Source organism: Coffea eugenioides, chromosome 11 (assembly GCF_003713205.1).
Source record: "Coffea eugenioides isolate CCC68of chromosome 11, Ceug_1.0, whole genome shotgun sequence".
Taxonomy (NCBI): domain Eukaryota; kingdom Viridiplantae; phylum Streptophyta; class Magnoliopsida; order Gentianales; family Rubiaceae; genus Coffea; species Coffea eugenioides.
The window spans coordinates 48,035,905-48,055,940 of NC_040045.1; the positions used below are offsets into that span (position 1 = coordinate 48,035,905).

Sequence of the window (20,036 nt, forward strand, 5' to 3'; positions counted from 1 at the left end):
GCTGTGGGACCATAATGCGAGCATAAAGATAAAGGGCAGGGTAGAGGCATCATACTTAGGTTCGTCTCTTTTGATAATCATCATCATGTCTTCTGATTGTGTGGCCCTGAACTGAGTTTGGCGCCTGATGAAATCGCACATGGCAGTTGCTTGATGGTTCCCTGTTCTAAAATGGGGCCTTTCAAGACAAACAAATCCCACGTAACACCCCCCCCCCCCCCCCCCAAAACCACCCTCGCAAAAAAAAAAAAAAAGAGGATTGTACGTGTTCAACACCACATAGGTGAAGTGCACTAATATCAATCAGTGAGGTTGAAAACGTAAGGCTAAAAAATAAAAAAATTTCATGCGGTAAGCCTAATACACACAAAAGTCCCCTATAGTTTCAAAATATACAATACGACATCTCATACTTTAAACTAAATTATAAAGGTGACGGAATCCGTTAAATTTAACGGAAATGACTTATTGAAACCTAAAAAAAAAATTTTATACCTAATTTTTATCAAATATACCTATTCTACCCCTTAACCCTCAATTCTCTCTATTTAGAAAATAAAACAAATGATTTTTTTGAACTGTCTTTTGCTTAATTATATCAGGGCATTTTTGTCATTTCATCCATTTTCATTAAGTGTAACGGATTCCGTCACCTTTACAATTTAGTTCAAAATATGAGGGGTTATATTGTATATTTTGAAACCATAGAGAATTTTTCTGTGTATTAAGTTTAACACAGGGGACTTTTTTATTTTTTTACCCAAAACGTAATTATCTCAAGTAATATTTGTACTTGCATGACAAATACATTCATCACTCATTTTTTTTGTTTTTTAAAATTATTTTTTTAACTCACGTACACATATATTACATTACAAAAAATTTTACAGTAATAATTTAAATAATATTCTATTTTAGCCATGTGGAATATTTTGATAACATCTTCAGCTAAACTTCTGATTATGCATGTGAGGTATCGTGTTTAGAAGAATTAGCATTTCGGCAATTGCTAAGTCTATCTAAAGAAGGGAATTGATTAGTCCCGAAGTGGCAATGAACATGATTTATTCCCAGTTTATGTAAATTATACTGATGGCCCTCGAGTACACTATGAATTCGTTTGATCTTCACAAATTGCAAAATTGATGTATAGTATTTTGGCAAAAAATGTAGATCGCGAAAGAAGCACTTCAAGATTTGTCTCCAACAACTATTGAGTAATGCCTTATTAAGTCTTGTAGAACAAAGAGGGAGGGGGAGGAAGGAATATTGGATTTGGTTAGGAGTGTGCAAAATTAAAAATTTTCGATTTACTGACTGAATTCGAATTGAATTCAAAACTTTTGAAATCGGTAAATCGGAAATCAGAATGGAATTCGAGTTTTTCGATTTCGAAGTATATGAATTTGGTTCGAATTCGGTAATGGAATTTTTCAAATCAGAAATTCTGATTTTGACTTCACAATTCAAATCGGTGTGAAATCGAAAATCGAATATCGATTTTGATTTCAAATTCATATATATATACAAGGGGGAGTGCCCGCGCATCGCGCGGGTGTTTGGTGCTTGTGAGGAAGAAAGTTTTTTTGTTGAACAAACAATAATACATTATGAGAAGAAATAACTATTAAATAATGAGAAGCAGTTACTATTCCAAAAAAAAATAGTCCATAAAGTAGTCGAACGAGAACAGTAGTAATAGTCCATAAAACAAAGATTATTGAAAACAAAGAGAGTAATAGCTATAATACTAGCACCATACAGTCCCTTATTTAGTGATAGTAATAGTAGTAGACTAATTTAGATACTTTAATAGGCAGCCCTTAAGTACTCAGTTGTGTTGCTTCTTGGTGGTTCCGTCATTTTGTTGTGTAGGTGTTGCACCACTGGTTCCTTCACTGGACTTTGTAAAAGATAAGGTGTCCAAATTGGTTGGGCTGACTATTTTCCTTGTCTCCATTTCTGTCATTGCGACATCTATTGCCGTTCCTTGAGAGATAAAGTCTGATTTTTCTGCTACTTCAGCTACGCTTATTGCACTGCCAGAATTTCGGGATGTTGATGTGGTTGCATATTGGTTGTGTACTTTGATATGACAGCGAGCTCTTCAGGAGTTGAGTTCCTGGAGATCTTTCAAGTGCTTCGTTATTGTGTACGCTTATAGCACTGCTAATCCATTTTGATGTGGTCCCATGTTTAACCGATACCTTTGACGAACTTGCATTTGGCAGATTAGTGAATGCAGGTCCCATATTAATTCTTCTTATTATAGATTAAGTTGTCATTAACTTTATAGCAATTTCGGGCATGGAATACAGCATAAAAATTTGTTCTCATACAATATAAAATAAGGAACACATTTAGCAGTAAGTGAAGTGAACACTTCACACCCAAATCAACAATAAACAATATAATCAATCAATTCACACAGCATTACAATAAAACAATGTCAAATTGAAGGTTGGTGATAATACAGAAAGGCAGAGCAACACAGAAAACTAACCTTATTTCAGAATCCCTACCAAGAACTCTTTCTTGCTGTTGCTCCAAACCTATAAGATTATAATCAACCCAGTCAAATTACAGAGGACAACTGAATCAATGAAAAAATGTTATCTTGCAGCTAGTAACGCGATAAAAGTCGCTAATCACATGTACTAAAAACACACCGATAAAATTAAGGAAGGAACTGAAAAATTGAGGAGGAGAGTGAAATTTAATCTCAAGCTGAACCACCAGGAGTAGCTGTGACTGAAAAGCATTCTTAGCTGATTAGTATGAAGCCAGGAAGAATTATCCCAATCCCAAAATGCAAACAGGGAGAAACTGATAATCAACCGTCTGGGCATTAACATACCAAAGGTTCCGCAATTGAATTGGGTGTAATTAGTTACGAAATAGTAGGTAATTTCAGAGTTGAGTTCGGATGAAAGAGAAAACGATGAACCAAATTGTTGTAGACAAAAACAAAAAGGAAAAACTTAATCCCTGAAACTGAAAGGGGATAAATTGACCAGCGTTTGTGGCTCATAAATGTAGATTATAAATGATAGAAAAATGGATGCCGACCAAACTATTAACATTCATAACAGTTCATTCGGCAACCATTGAAACGTTTCACACAAAGCAACATCTCAAACGATTACCTACGGCTGAAAAGAGGAATAATTGGTAGTTAAGGGATATTCCGATAATTACACCAACACACAAGCATATATAGGTTGTATAAAATGTAAAAACAGTTGCACAGTAATTACATATTCCATCAATACCCATATGGCTCATCAATGACAATCTTAAATGTATTAAAATGGGAAATTATTGGTAGTTAACGGATATTCCGGTAATTATACCAACACATGAGCATATATGGGTTGTACAAAATGCAAAAACGATTGCACACACATTACATATTCCATCAATACTCAGATGGCTCAGCAATGACAACTTTAAATGTATTAAAATGGGATCATTTGCAATAAACATACCCAAATACATGCCTCGTTAAGTTGTACCTAAAACTTTTAAATTAATACACAACATTTCACATTCCCAGAAAGCCCTCATCTATGCGTTTGAAATTCAAATTATTTTTTGATCAAAACTCAATCTTATATAGTATAAGGATATATATTAATATATGTAATATAAAATTATATTATATAATAATACATCTAACTAATAATTATATTGCTTAACAATACAATAATAAGCCTTATTAAGTTAGTTGTATATTGCGTTATAATTATAAACATATATTATACAAAAATTAGCATTTAGTTTAGCAAAATTTATATATAATTATAATAAAAAATTAGAAATACAAACAAAACTCCAAAAAGAAAAAAAAGGATTCTCAAAATTCGGTGAAATTGAAATTTACCGAATTTTGAATTGAATTCGGTACGAATTTGAATTCAAAATTGAATTCGATCAGATTTTCTGATGTCAAAATTTCGAATTCAATAATTCAAATTACTGATTTCGATTTCGATACGTACCCCTAGATTAGGTGGTAAAGTGAAATGGGTCATAAGTCAGATATCTTAGGAACCTTCCCCTCTAAGATAATTGCGACTCTGTTTGGATTAGATGTTTTTGGAGGTATTTTTCAAAAACTTTACTATAACTGTGAATATGAAAAACTTTTACTGTAAATATTTTTTGGATTGTTTTTAGAGGTATTTTTAAAATATTTTTTGAATATTTTATAATTTATAATTTTTTTGGAATTTTTTTTTAAATTTTGCACAATCCACCACCACCCCCTCCCTTTTTCTCCCCTCTTTCCTTTCTATTCCTCTCCTCCTCCCCTCTATTTCCTCCCCCTCATACTTCTCCTCCCCCTCTTTCCTATCCTATCTCCATTCTCCCTCCTCCCTTCCTTCCCCCCAACCCCAAACCCCTCTCCTGCTCGCGGGTGGTGACTGCAACTTTAGCCATCACTCTAACCACGACCGTTTTAGTCGTGGCTTCTAATTGCGATCAGATTTGATCATGACTAGAAAGGTTGCGGTCTGTAGAAGGGAAGGAAATTGAGGGGCGGAGAAAGGGAAAGGAGAAAGGAGGAGAAAAAAAAGAGGAGGAAAGCTGGACGGAGAGAGAGAGAGAGAGCGAGAGAAGGTCGTGGGTGTGGGGATGGTGGCCGTGATGGTAGAGAGTGATGGATAGTGATGTAATTTTTTATATATACTTGAAGTTATTTTTGATATATTGTATAAATATGATATTTTTGGAGTTATTTTTCTTCGTATATTATTGTAACATTGTATATGAAAAAATTATTTTTCAAAAATTGAGGAATCCAAACAGAGCCTGTTTCATCCCTTAAATAGGTTAGTTTGGAAATTACCGATTGGTCCAAAAAAGAAAAATAAATAAAGTCAAACAAATCATTATGTTCAAGTCAAAATCAAGTTGAACAAATTCTTCCATACACGTCAAAGGCTTGAAGATTGAAAGTGAAGGTTCGAGTGACGATGAAAGGTTCAAGTACTCAATCATCAACCAAATTATTTGTTATCTACGCTCAAATTGTAGGAAATAACAAGCCTTTTTAAAAAGAAATATTAGAATTAGCTTTTTCAGATTTTAGAATTTCCAGAGATTATAATTCTTTTATTTTTTAATTTAATATATTTGATGCTGGTACAAGTTTTCTTGTCTCTTGTTTTAGCTAGCAAAATATGTGCTACAGGTCGATAATGGTGGAAGTAGATACTGGTGGACCGACTCTGCTACTTGGCATGCATACGGGGAACTGGGAATAGTACGGGCAGCATATCAACGGCTGAGACAAAAAGCAGGGGAAAAATCGGACGAGGGGCCTGGACGGTTGTGTCTGACAACCGTCCCAGGCAGTTCACGGCCTGGATGAAGCTAAAAAAATTTGTGCGACTCAGATCACGTCTTGTAACTCGATTTTCACGCCGTGTGGGACCCACAAAAATGTTGTTTTATTTTACTCGCTGTTGTTCAATTGTTACACATTGTACAGATGATGTTACACCATGTACAAATGGTGTTACACCTTCCGGAGCGGTTGTTCCCCGCGTCCGGAAAAATCAATCGAGAATGGAGAAATGTTGTCAGGCCACTGGCCATTTGGTCCAGTGGTCATCCCCTTCTTTGGGAATGCTGGAGGTCAGGGTTCAACCCTTGCCTCCCACAACTTGCCACTCTACGTGGCTGGTCTTTACCCCCGCGGGGTAACTTGAGCGGTCTGTTCCCTCTCCTTAGGGTATGGCAACCTTCCTGACTTATCCAGGGTTCGAGTCCCGCTGTTAACGTGTTCGGTGTGGAGTAGGGCCTCCTCTCCCGAGCCGCAGGGGATTAGTCGGGCCCCGTAAGGATTGACCCGAACACCCCTGTGTCGACAAAAAAAAAAAATGGAGAAATGTTGTCAGGTTGAGAGGAGGGCAGGAATGGAATCTTGTTGTCGACATGGGTAAATTGGTCATTAAGCGTCCATATACGTAAAATCATAGTAAATCTGCAGGCACGTGGCGCTATCGAAGTAATTTTAGGCATTTTAGCCCATCTAAAACGACAGCGTACAAGACGAGAATCTCTCCTCCGTCTTCTACCCTTCACATGTAGTATATATTGGAGGAAGGGAAGAGAGGAAGGTTGATCACCGGATGATCAAGATCAAAATCACCAGTTTGCATTCTTCTTCAGCAAAAGAGCAGCAGGACCAATCAACAAACCATGTCTTACTTCCGAAAAGATCACAGCGATGACGTCGAGGACTTTGATGAGTACGATCCCACCCCATACAGTGGTGGATACGACATTTCTCTGACTTACGGCCGCCCACTTCCTCCCTCCGAGGAAACCTGCTACCGCAGCTCCTCATCAACCTCCGAGTCCTTCGATTACGACCGCCCCCAGTACTCCTCCTATGCTGAGCCCTCCGCCTACGGTGACCAGGCCCTCGAAAATGAGTACAAAAGTTATGTTCGCCCCAAGCCCCGCCCCGGCCGCCCTGGTCCCCCTCCACCTTCCTACGGGGCCCCATCTGGGGATGTTGGGGGCTATGGGCATGACAACCCTCAGCCCAACTACGCCTTCCAGCCTGGCGTGAACCGTCCCGGAGCCGGTGGCTATGGTGGAGAGAGCGAGTACGGAGGCGGCGGTTTCGGATCCGAGGGATACGGTCGCACGAAGCCACCTAGTTCTGAATATGGATCTGGGTACCAGAGGCCCGGCTCCGAATACGAGAGGCCTACCTCGGAGTACGGATCCGGGTACGGCCGGAAACCGGAGTATGAGAGGCCTAGCTCGGAATATGGATCTGGTGGATACCAGAGACCAAGTTCCGAATATGGATCCGGTGGATACCAGAGGCCAACTTCCGAATATGGATCCGGTGGTTACGAGAGGCCAACTTCCGGATTAGGATCCGGTGGTTATGAGAAGCCAACTTCCGAATACGGATCCGGATACGGCCGGAAGAGCGGGTATGAGGAGCCCACATCGGAGTATGGATCCGGGAATGCCAGGAAGACGAGCTATGGCGAGGAGGAGAGTGGTGGGTATGGAGGATATGGAAGGAAACCTGAGAGGCCGAGTTACGAGAGTCAGGAGAGTGAGGGTAGGTATGGAGGATCAAGCTATGAGAGGCCCAGCTATGGAAGGTCTGAGGAAGAGGAATACAGGAAGCCCAGCTATGGAAGGTCTGAGGAAGAGGAGTACAGGAAGCCCAGCTATGGGAGCCGTGATGATGACGACGAAGGCTATGGCCGCAAGAAATATGTAAAGCCATTCCCAACTTTTGCTCTAGTTTTTCTTCTTTTTTCTTGCCTTTGTTTTCCCGCAGTTTTTTTTGCCCATTATTCTGCCATTCGGATTTATTGTGTCTCCCTTTTGAAATTTGTTCTCAAATTATGGCTGTCATATATACTCCTACTTCACTTGGCTAGTGCTTTGGAATTTTTTTTGGGTACTCTCTTCATTTTAGTACGCACTGCCTTATAGATTACAGCTTTTGTGCATGGCAAGAAACTACTGCAGTTAAAGGCAGTCGGGGGTAACATATTTATCCCTGTTTTTTTGTGGTTTATTGGCGGCAGAACTAATTTATGATTGAATAGGGGCATTGGAGTGGTTCTGTTTCTTATCCTGCTTGGTTTACTAGTGTTTAAGATTGGGAATTTGTGTAAACCAGTGTCCTTGTTTCATGTGAATTTCCGTATTGATTGAGCACTGAGATGCATTTGACGTTTGTATAAATCTGTCATACGTTGTTTAAGCATCACGTGAAATAAGAGTGATTTTTTGCACTTACGCATATCCATGCATGCACATAAAAAACATGAGAACGAAGGGATGAAAGGATAAAGCGTATAACAACAGAGAAAACTTAGAAGATGATTGAATTATTTTGAGATCAAAGGACAGTAGCTCAATGATGTCTCTGTTTTGTTTTGCCGTAACTAGTCCGTTGCAGCGGAATCAGCATGTAGATCATGCTGCAGATGTTATTGTCACCATTACACTGATGATGTTCTTTTTAAGTATATTTTATACTCAAGAAGAGTTGGGGGGGAATTATGTATAATGATATATATATATATATATATATTTTTTTATGTACTTGTTACGATTGGTTTGATTTACAATGTCATGCTTTTACATTGGCAGGGCGGCGAGGGCTCTGATGATGATGAGGAAAAGAAACATCGCTACAAGCATCACCACCAGCACCACCACCGCAAAGACTATGACGATGAGTGAGCAAACTGGCAAGTGGTGGTCTGCTAGGGGTTCATGTTATTTCAATCCACTACTATTACTGAATAAGGGGTTGGCATGCTTCCCTTCAGTGTTCGCGTGTTTTAAGCATATATTGTTGCAGTATCTTTGAGAAGAAATAAATAGACTAGAGCTATGCAGACTCAAGTTAATTGTGTGAGATCGTCAGCCTTTTGCTTTTGATTGTAAGCCGATAAGTGAAATCCCAAGTACCTGGGAAGGTGTTGTGGATATTCCCCTTGTCTGATTAAGTGCAGCTAAGTTGCTTTTCATGTCAAATTTGAAAATTATTGGCTTTGGTCTCCATGACTTGCTTTTGTGGCTTTAAAGTTTCGCATAATGGTTTGATTCTGGATTGATTCTGGAATTCTTCCATCTCGGGAATTAAGCAAGAGAAGAATGCCATGTTCTTGCAACGTCTGTCTAATAGTATTTTAAGATACACTTTTGGCTATTGAATAATCTCGACAATGCCATGTACTTGAACGATCATACTCATTCCCTTGCTGTAAAAGAATAGATTGTACATAAAACTACAAGGTGAGCAAGGGAAAGAAAGAGTAATCATACAAGGCCTGCTCATTCTAGTTCATTTTGTCCTGGACGTCAATATAAATCTTGTATGGCAATTTTTTCATTCTAGGTCATTTTCTGCGGGACTTTTAGCATCATTTGAATTGTGGCAGCATAATCATCAATTTCATTGTGCTCAAACCTCAGAATGAGGAAAACAAAAAATGGAATGATATGTATAAAAATCTATGATCCCTCTTCTACAAGGGAACGGGAAGAAAAGAGTGGATAGATTCCGACAGCAACCATACAAACGTTGAATTCAACTATAGTAACAGCAAGACTCAGAGCAAAGGTCAAAATGAAGGATGGAGGTCCATTGCTTGGGAATTCTTTAAAACACAAAAATCTACTAGCAACCATTGCATCAACAGGGCACCAGCTAAATACAACAATACAGGTAAATTGTCTTTTCCAATCAAACTCCCAAATGAGTCGATCGCCCACTAATAATAGGACAAGTTGTAATAAGAATTCCGACATGCCAATGAAGAAAGTAGTATCTATTCTGTTGTTAAGTGCGATAAGATACGAGTACTAAGCGTTTCATGGGACCCTGAATTTTCATTTAATTTATTGAGTAGTCCGAAGCTTAAATCCAGCGGCAGGTTTACCAAATTATCAGAGAGCAGGCAGGAGTGGGTTAGCAAACATTGAATTGCATGGAAACGTCTGAGGACCTATTCAACCAAGGAAGGTGATTAAGTAGGAAGTAAGTACGTTGGAGCTATTTTACTGTTTCTTTTTCTTCTTCGCGGGTCATTTCAATTCTAGTGTTACACAGAGCTGTTGCTCCTAATTTTGGATTAGGTGGCTGTGGAATGAGTTAGATACCTTGTTTAATCCAAATGTTGAGAAAGGGCTTTTTTTGAACAGATGAATTTGTCCCAAGTGCTAAACGTTAGTGACTCACAAATAGAGAAAAACAATTCCTTTGGTGGGGTTTTTTTTTCGGGGGGAGGGAGTGATTTTTTTTTTGGTTCAGTTATTTTTTTTTTAATCGACGCAATAGTTTTATTCTGCTTCTATTCTAAATTAACGAGAGGAGTAGATCTAAAGGAGTTATTGAGAGATTCTTAAGGAACTAAACACTCACTTCAAATATTTGCAGATGAAATATTTAAGAAAATCCTAAATTGAAAACGCAAACATCCTCAACTTACAGTCAAAGGAGGGACCTGACACCTCCATGTTTGGAGAAATGTTGCCAGATTAAGACGTGCATGAACTCGTCATGCATGTTGTACGGTTGCGTACTAATATTACTACTACCATACTGTCTAATTGAGTAGTAGTTGTTGTTTTTGGCACAAATGGCGTTCAGAAAGATTTCTTCTTTGAAAGAATGCGTCTAACAACTTTGATAACCCTGAAATGATTAATAAAGAGCAGACCAATTCGCTATTGGTTGATCAAATGAAATAGTAATGATTAATCACTAGAGACAACGAGAGGCAAAGACAAAGAGAAAACGCCAACTAAGAATAAAGAGGACTGATGATGTACAATCTTGTCAAGGCAATCACACTGTCGCTCTCTCTCATGTACCTGCATTTGCAAAGCCGTCCGGAAAAACAAAAAACAATGCATTAAAACTTTTCCTCATTTTCTTTAGAGAAAAATTTGCATAGCCATCCCACAAACAAAAGACGGTGCCTTCCCTGACTCAATAGGTAAAAGATGAAGTTTGGAAAGGAGTTTGTTTCCCAGATGGTGCAGGAATGGCAGCAAGCCTATATGGACTACAATTTTCTCAAGAAGTTGCTGAAAGATGTCTGGAATTTCAGACACAGAAATGCATCAACATCAGCATCAGACTTGATGACCCCAAAAGGTACCTTAAAGAGAAGGCTCTCCCTGTATAGAGCCTTCAGTGGCCTGACCGGTTATCACAACAGTCTGCGAAGTTCCCTTGGAAAGAATAACGAGGATGAGGTAATACTAGTCAGTGCAGCTCAACAACCAGAAGACCATGACTCAGAAGGGAGCTACCAAACCATGTTCTTAATGTCTTCTGAAGAAGGGGGAGAATATGAGCTTGTATTCTTCAGGAGGTTGGATGACGAGTTCAACAAAGTACTCAAATTCTACAAGGCCAAGTTAAATGAAGTGAAGTCTGAGGCAGATGAATTGAGTAAGCAGATGGATGCTCTCATTGCTCTGAGAATCAAGGTTGATAATCCATTGATGCAACTAAATGGTGCCTACAAGAGTACAAATGGTAGAGCCCCACCACCAGATTCGGTTGTTCATTCGAATAATGTTGGCAAACAAGGTAAATAATATTATCAGGATAGTCCATACTACCTGCTTCTGTTATCCTGTAGGAGCTGATGTTGGTCTTTTCACAAAGTTGTAGCAATGTCTCATATGGATGCAATTCAAGAAGTTGAGATGGGCAGTGAAGGGATTTCTGAGGATCAAATGAGAACAGGTGGCAGGGAATCAAAGAGCAATCATCAGAGGATGCGAGACAAAAGCAATTTAAATGTTGCTGAGGGATTCGCGTTTCCTGAATTAGAAGTCTTGGATCATGTAAGGGTCAATGTTGAACCAGAAACTCCTGTCTCAACTTTGAAAAACGTCTTTGTGAGCTCAAAATCCGATCTGTCATTCAGCAAGGAGGAGTTAAAGAAAGCAGAGGACAAAATCAAACAGGCATTTGTTCAATTTCATCAAAAGCTTCGACTCCTTAAAAGTTACTGGTACCAATAAAAGATAATAACTTCTCTTCTTCATCTGCTGTTGTTTAGCTAGACATTCATCAACTTTTCTTCTTCTTCTTTTCTTCATCAACGTTTTATGAAATAAATAAATAAATAGAGGCTTATGCAGAATTTAGTAGTGTGACTACCTCTTCCTTCTTGTGCCAGCTTCTTGAATTTATTGGCTTTCTCTAAGATCATGAAGAAGTATGACAAGGTATAAATTGCAAGTTTTCAGTCAACTCAAGATTCAAAGTCTCCTTCTGATTTCCAGAATCTTAAAATTTAGCTGATTTGTGATCAAGCAGATCACATCAAGGAGTGCATCAAAAACTTATCTAGAAATGGTTGACAATTCTTATCTAGGGAACTCTGATGAGGTTTTAATCTGATTCATAACACGCTCATTTAGTTCAGCAGAATTACGCACAATATATGAACATTTTGCTCTGTCTTTCTCTGTGATTCCATCAGATTACTAGACTAACAGAAAGAGTGGAGGCTACGATCATAAAGCACTTCGCCAATGGAAATCACAGGGAAGGCATGAGACTTTTAAGGCCACAGCCTTACAGAGAGAGGCATAGTGTAACATTTTTCTTGGGTAAGTTTTGTAAGCGGTCATCTTTCACCAACTATCCTGGAGCACATTTACATGACTTGCAAATTTCTGAACCAATCTGCCATGCAGGTCTCTTCTCTGGCTGCTCGATCGCGCTGGTAGCAGCCATTATAGTCTCCATCCATGCAAGAAACCTTCTTAATAGTAAGGAACGAGGACGATACATGGAAAATATATTCCCACTTTACAGGTGATATTTGGCTAGAAAAATATATTGTTTCATTTTCCTTCTTTAGTGTCATTCTGGTTAGTAATGATATGAGAGAATTTTATATATCACATTCAATTTAATAACGAAGGACATCATCATTGCAGCTTGTTTGGCTACATCGTCCTACATATGGTCCTATTTGCCGTGAATATGTATCTCTGGAGGTGTTTTCGAGTTAACTATCCCTTTATATTTGGATTCAAAGAATTCGTTGGTTATAGAGAAGTCCTCCTCCTTGCTTCTGGTCTTTCAGTACTCACTTTGGCTGCTGTGCTTTCAAACCTGGATATGGAAATGGACTCTGGAACCAAAAGCTACAGGACAATCACTGAATTGGTGCCATTAGGCCTTGTAACTGTAAGCCTACTGGAGACAATCATATTTGCTTTATTAAGGATATTTTCTACAGGACTAGTTTCAACTGTCCAAACAGCAAGGGAATTTAATACTTTTGATTTTAACCATTTGGTAAAGGTGGTTTGACAATAACATAACTTGCAGGTAGTGCTTTTTATACTCTTTTGTCCTTTCAACACCATATATCGCTCAAGCCGCTTCTTTCTTATTCAATGCTCATGGCGCTGTCTCTGTGCCCCTCTTTACAAGGTATCTGCGGAACCTTCAGATGGAGAACTGCACATACTAACTACTGATCCGGATAAAAAATCATCTGATGTTGTTGTGCCGAGTTGCATCTTGTAGGTTTCTCTCCCGGACTTTTTCTTGGCCGATCAGCTCACTAGCCAGGTCCGAAAAATGCTCTCTGCAACTTTTAAGAGTTCCAACTACCCCACTAACTCATTCCCAGATTGTCTGCTATGTGAACACAGATTCAGGCTTTCAGGAGCCTGGAATTCTATGTCTGTTACTATGGTTGGGGAGACTTCAAAAGGAGATCAAACAGATGCCAGGAGAGTCAAGTTTATCAAATCTTTTACATCATTATAGCAGTCGTTCCTTTTTGGGCTCGCTTTCTTCAGGTACCTATGCTATATTTTCGGTCAAATTCTGATACCCGTAACTCAAACAACTAAATGTACTACAAAATGTTATTGTACAAATAGTGTCTGCGTCGGTGGTTGGAGGAAGGCGATCCTGTGCAAGTGCTTAATGGGCTCAAGTATTTCTCAACAATTGTTGCTGTTGTGATGAGGACTATTTATGATCTCAGAAGAGGTACCTTTTGGAAGATTATGGCAGCTGCCAGTTCTGGAGTTACTACAATTGGCAGCGCGTACTGGGACATTGTAATGGATTGGGGTCTCTTGCGAAGAAATTCCAAAAACCCCTGGCTCAGAGATAAGCTCCTCATATCTAACAAGAAGATTTACTTTGCTGCCATCGTAAGTACTGCCATTGACTAAACGGCTCTTGTCAATCCAGTAACCAAAAGAATATTTTTTTTGGGGGGCCTTATCTAAGGAATCTGATCACCTGATGGCAGGTCATTAATATCCTGTTAAGACTTGTGTGGATGCAGCTGGTTCTTGATTTGCAAGAAGCACCATTCCTCCACAGGAAAGCCTTAGTTGCAGTCGTTGCCTGTCTCGAAATCCTTCGGCGAGGCATCTGGAACTTCTTCAGGTCTGATGCATTTACAATGAAGGAACGACATTCGCAGTTGCTATAGATGTTACTTGTCCTCGTTACAGTAAGAAATGCAAATTGTAGGACCAGGAAATCTAGAAAAGTAATCTTGGTGCACGGCGGCAATTTAGCAGCATACTTAAGTTGCTTAATCTTGATGGTTATGTCGCTGTATATTGACTGTGCAGGCTGGAAAACGAGCACTTGAATAACGTAGGGAAGTACAGGGCGTTTAAGTCGGTACCACTGCCTTTTTACCACGACGGAGAGAAAAATAGGTAACCCCATTGTACCTTTTAAGGTGAGATGGCATCTGGGTGACAGAGATTAGTAATGATCTCTTGTAATGTAATTGATCTTTTTTTGCCTTAGTTTGTTTGATTTTCCTGACTTCTTCTTTTTCTTGCTGATGAGTATCCCACAGAATGCAGATAAGGCATTAATCAACAAAAACGTTTGCACATCAGACCCTTCATTTTCTTTCACTCATTTCTCGTCCGGAACGAAGAACACCACCAGATTAACGAGTGGAATTAGCACCATTGAATTGAATTGGGTGGACCAGTTTCAACTGGATTGCTCTTCATTTTTTGGGGACCTCAATAATGGCAGGTGAGGTGATCAAAGAATTTCATTCTAATCATGAATCTTCACACCGTCATTAAATCTGGTATACTTGTGTGGAGGTGGAAGAGGGGGTTGGGGTGTTAAAGATTACCCAGTCAGATCAGTAGATTAGTTCAAATAGTAGCACGCAAGCCGGGTAGGACAGGTGGGTTAGGGGCCGAAGAATTACAAGCTGAAAAATCAGATGACAAAAGATCAGGGCAGTGTTTTACAATTAATTCAGTTGCCAACTTCGGGGAAAGGTTGCATTCTTTCTGTGGTGATTGGATGATGAGATTTAACAAAGTTGTCAGGAAAAGGTAAGTGAATTGAGGGCTGAGGCCGAAGAACTGAGAGCAAGCAGATGGATGCGCTCGTTGTTTTGATGCACTGCATCTAGCTGCATATATAACCCATGTTTCTTAAGGCATGGTACATTAGCCGCATATAAATTTTTTTTCCGTAACGGCATATCTAGTCTAGCCTACTCTACTCTTGGGGGTGGCCAAACTGAATATATTCTAGCCGCATATAAATTACTATTCTAAACTTTGCTCATTACCGGTGGTAATGTGCCCGTATTTTGACTGTTCAGGTTGGAGAACTAGCATTTGAACAATGTTGGGAAGTACAGGGCGTTCAAGTCAGTACCACACCTTTTTTCACCATGATGGGGACAAGAGTACGCGATTGTATACAAAGCAGTACAGCACAAGAAAAATGCTCCTCTTTCATCTTTTTACATTTCTTAACCACAACTGCCTGTATCCGCTGATCTATAACAAGGAAGTATTACATTGCAGCTTTCTCTTTTAGTAGGTATGCATAGAGACATATAGTGCTAGTAGTTTGTACAGACATACATATAAATGTAAATTTGCGGGAGGATAACCCCCGTTTTGTCTTGAAGAAATGAACAGAGGCAGATAACAGCAACATATCAAAATGCAATACCAAGTCAAAGATGGCAAAGGAATCTCCAGATGGCTATACTTCTAAGGTAACGGCTTTTACGTCAGAAAAATATCCAATAAGCAATCTACAATGAACCACTAGGGTTGGTCTAGCATTCAGGAGAGGGCTTTTATAGTCTTCCCTGCAGCTGGATTCAAGGTTCAAATCCTATGCCTCACAGTTGTGGGTGGGAAGGTACAAAAAAAAAAATCTAAAATGATTAACAATGGTAAATCCATTGCAGTCATCAACCAACATGAGTGCCCATTAATCTGTTCAGATTAGTTTCTCTGTAAACAAAGTCAAACATCATATGCAGCTGCTGAAAGCTCCAACTTACCTCCATCGCTTATCTTCAGCAACTCAGCATCTAAAATAATTTAAACAAGTGATTGCCTACTTGAGAGGAAAAAAAATAAACAGAACAGGGGCTCATGGTAAACTTGAAAACTTTATGCACAAATCCTTTCCAAGTCTAAAGAAAGCCAAGATACTAAGCAATTTTATGCCCAACATTTCTGCCACTAACAATATTTGGCTGGCAGCTTATTGCACAATTATAATAACACAGGCACAGAGATCATTTGAACTACAAAAAACTGATAACAAAGTTAAAAAAAAAAAAAAACTAGCATACCGAAAACCTACACGTCTTCAATATCAACTTCCAAAACTTATTCAATATAAAGCAACCAGAACACTGAAACCTATTTCGGAGAAGAGGCCACTTCGTTGTTTACCTCGTCCACATTCTGCAGGCTGGACAAAGAGTCGGCAGAATTTTCTGCTGTTACATCACCTGTACTGTCATTATCCTGATTTCCAAAGATAGCTGACAATGACAATGGGTTGTAGGTAGAGCTTGCCTTTTTTAGGCCCTGAATAGTCCTCATGGCTGCAAGCGTGCTTCGATAAATATCTGCAGTTTCTTTCCCAAGTGGCAGCGTTGTGTCCATAGACGTATTTAATGATGTTCCTCCATTCTTATCTTCTGCAACAACAGTAGATTCAACAACTTCTGCTTCCAACGGGAAAAGAAGTTCGAGATTTGCCTCGCACTCTCGTACTAATCTAGTGAGCGGTTCAGTTGTAAAGAAAGGCTGATGGAAAGCAAGCTGTGTAAAACGCAAACGCAACAATTCTCCAGTTCGTTTATCATACTTCTTCAAAATCTTCACAAGACCTAAGCACGCACAGAGGACTCCCTTAGAAGTTATTCACATTCTCCAACAGTATGATAAAGATATTCATGACAATGTCTTCTTACACCTTTTAATCTTAAAAGCTACTATAGTTACTGAAATAAGGTTTACTGATAATTGCATATCTAATTATAGAACAAGGAGATTTTGCAACCATCCTACCTGCAAAATTTAGGGAGCTATAATTTTTCAGAAGAACCATTTCCCCATGAATCGAAACAAAGTCCTTACGTATGTCCATCATCTCCTCACTAAATTCACGGTCTGTATATGAAGCACCATGTTGGATCTCCCTATGCTTAACCCGCTCAATTCTTTCCTTCAGTTTCTGTCATATTGCCAATTAACTTGTATTAGCACAATACCAGAACAAGATAGTTCAGCAGGTTGCCACCTTTTTAAAGGTAATAGTGCACATATACTGATAAGATATATCCATATAGTTCTGTCATAACTGCTCAATATATATTATCATCAAGATGAATATTTCCACTTGAATTCCCCTGAAAATCCAAGGCTTTTAAAGAAATTAAAAGGAAAAGAAAATGAGTTCGACAATAGCTGTTTGGGCCAACACAGAAAGGAGAGCATTTAGTAATAGATATGGTCAGGAAATGAATTTAAGGTCGGTTTCTCTGATTTGTTTGGCTAATTGATGAACAGTCAACTACTCCTACCCGGTCTATTTAAAGGCCTCTTAAGTCAGGGAGACATCATCCTAGTTGGATGAATCATTTAGTTCACTCGCAGCAAACAAAAACCCCAAAACAAACATGAGCGCAATTACAATAACAAGAACAGATGAATGCTGGTATCAAACTACTATCTGTAACTCACAAAACAAAATCCGCTACGGCACATGTGATCCTATCTACCTAACAAATATAAGAGCTTAGTAGCCAACTAAGTTACAACAGCTAGGAAAAGAAAAAGCAAAGATTCTATTCCACTTGCATTGTCTAGGATTCCATATTCCGCGACCTTTGAATTAGTCAAGAGCTCCAAATTATTAAGCACAACAAACAATTTTGGGGGGGGAGAGAGAGAGAGATCAAACTACACAAATTTTCCACTAATTGCAGAACAAAAACCTAATCTTTCAGGCACATACAAGAATACACAGAGAAAGAACGAGAAGACGATTGAGTAAGAGAGAGGGAGCACATATTGAAAAGGGATAAGACCTGGAGTCGGATGATGAAGTCTTCCTCTTTATCAATGTAAAAATCGTTGAACTTTTCAAGCTCTTCGGTGAGAATTCTGACGAACCAGTCCTGGAGCTCCGGGAAGGGAGCTGGAGGAGGGTAGTTGTCGCCGTCAGCAGGAGGGAGCGGGGCGGGGGCGGGGGCGGGGGGCGGCATCGGGGGTGGGGATATTTTTGAGGAGCTTCTTCAAGGGCTTGTAACACAAGTACTTTTCTCTCCATTCAGGCAAGGTCTCTTCCAGATGGGTCTTAAATTCTTTCCCAAACTTCATCTAATTTGGAGAAGCAGTGGTACGTATTTATTTTGGACGATAATCAAATTTAAGAGAGCCCAACAGAGAATTACGGATGACTCGGATGAGATTCCCCACTTCCCGGGGCCAGGATATTAATTAAAAGAGTAACAGAGAGAGTGGTTATTGCTTATTAGCGCCGCTCAGGTTTTATGAAGGAGGTATAAACATCGACGGGATGGGGATGCTATTCTCTTCTGGGAATTGGACCATAATGGCAATGACATGAGGACGAGGATGCAACAATTTTCGAATTTCGGACTTTCAAGGATAGAGACTGATGACATGACGGAGCAGCCCACCCCAGGAGCATACATTACATATTATTCTCCTTGTCGTACTCGCATTTAGGCGTAGGTATAATAAAAAGATGTACGACGACAACGGGCCAGTGCATTATGTTTTTTCTTTTTCCCTCTTTTTTTTTGGAGCTTACCAAGGTTCTCTCCTTTCGGCTAATTATTCGCCGAGGAATACCAAAAAGCATAATCAATCTTCTGCTCTCCCGCGGCGCCTCCTTAATTCTCAAATCTCGAGTTGCCTTATCACAGCATTAGCGTTCAATGCACCCATCGTGTGTGCAATCAAAAAATACATAATTTTTATGATCATATATTTTAAATAAAATTTTTGTTATTGAAGCAAACTTTAATATTTTAAAAATTTTCATGAAATAATTTTATATTGGTAGTCACAATGCTTAGAGGTAGTTATGTTGAAAACATATATTTAAATGGTTAAAAGTAAAAAATAGTCATGAATAGTTATAAGTAGTTAAAATAAAAGTAGTTTTTATAGACAATGTTTTAAAATTCAACTCAGATCGGCGGGTCGAATAGGTTGAACCGTCGAACGCCTTCTTTTTGGTCTGGCTTTGTTTAAAAAACCAATTTATATCAATTTTCATTTAAACCAGTTGAACCATTCGGTTCCACCATTGAATGTTGACCCGAAACGGTTTTGGAAGAACCGACTAGTTCAATATCCAACCTTAATTAAGTCAATAATTTTGAATTTGATCAACTAATCTCATTAATGACATTTCAAATTTAATATTTTATCAATAATGCATAATTATTAGACAATAATATTTTATCATATTTTATCACTAATCTCATATTTTATCAATAATATTTTATCAATAATCTCATTAATGCATAATTATCTTCAATTAATTAGACAATAACAATTATTACCTTATTCTACTCATTTCTCTTTTTCCTCCACAATTACACGTTAACTCTTGTTTAACATTTATAATATATAATTGACTATATTTTTTTTTTTAATCTTGAATGCATTTCATTTATTTGTTAATGCCTTTTAAGTGTTTCAATTTTTAACATATAAACTAGCACTCATATAATTTAGAAAAATTAAAAATATATGAAATAATGCTATTTAAAATCCTTTAACTTTAAAAGCTATTTTTGAGTCTTAAACAAATAATACTACTTAGAATAATAGAATAAGAATTGAAGTGATTACATTTAATAATATGAATTAAATTTCTACAAATATTTATTTATTTTTTGAATGTTTAATATTTATTAATAATATTTATAACATCACAGATTAATAACGAACAGCCCAACGATTGAATCAGACTCTTGATCCCTTCATTTTTCTGGATCAATAAACGGTCTGGGTTTCAAAACCTTGTTTATAGGAACAAAAATGAAAGTTCATACAGTGACCATAATGAAACTTCATATAATGACCATAAATGTTATTCTAATGTCAACCCCAATCACCTTCTTCTATAGTATATATGGTATACATATAAATATCATTTCAGCACCACGGAGACACTTCTAAGGAAG

The 20,036-nt window shown here is 38.4% G+C and overlaps 3 protein-coding genes across 4 annotated transcripts; 2 read left to right on the forward strand and 1 right to left on the reverse strand.

The window, feature by feature from the left end:
• Window positions 1-6,111: 6,111 nt before the first annotated feature.
• On the forward strand, window positions 6,112-8,562 carry LOC113751236 (uncharacterized protein At5g39570). Its single transcript, XM_027295173.1, has 2 exons — window positions 6,112-7,257; window positions 8,146-8,562. Exons 1-2 carry the CDS (start codon window positions 6,211-6,213, stop codon window positions 8,236-8,238), a joined length of 1,140 nt encoding a protein of 379 aa, XP_027150974.1. The 5' UTR covers window positions 6,112-6,210; the 3' UTR covers window positions 8,239-8,562.
• A 1,947-nt stretch (window positions 8,563-10,509) lies between these two features.
• Window positions 10,510-14,249, forward strand: LOC113754164 (phosphate transporter PHO1 homolog 9). Of its 2 annotated transcripts, none has more exons than XM_027298517.1 (13): window positions 10,510-11,104; window positions 11,189-11,534; window positions 11,703-11,751; window positions 11,843-11,914; window positions 12,009-12,138; window positions 12,226-12,346; window positions 12,472-12,724; window positions 12,869-12,973; window positions 13,070-13,114; window positions 13,198-13,347; window positions 13,432-13,710; window positions 13,812-13,951; window positions 14,143-14,249. In XM_027298517.1, exons 1-13 carry the CDS (start codon window positions 10,510-10,512, stop codon window positions 14,234-14,236), a joined length of 2,379 nt encoding a protein of 792 aa, XP_027154318.1. In that variant the 3' UTR covers window positions 14,237-14,249. The 2 variants fall into 2 exon arrangements, with proteins under 2 accessions (XP_027154318.1, XP_027154319.1); XM_027298518.1 differs by having other exon boundaries at window positions 10,510-11,101; window positions 11,195-11,534.
• Window positions 14,250-15,930: 1,681 nt separating this feature from the next.
• LOC113754243 (SPX domain-containing protein 4) lies at window positions 15,931-18,511 on the reverse strand. Its single transcript, XM_027298615.1, is given in 4 exon segments — window positions 15,931-16,697; window positions 16,879-17,044; window positions 17,901-18,036; window positions 18,038-18,511. Coding segments are annotated over 4 exon segments (933 nt in total). The 5' UTR covers window positions 18,193-18,511; the 3' UTR covers window positions 15,931-16,221.
• Between the last annotated feature and the right edge of the window lie 1,525 nt (window positions 18,512-20,036).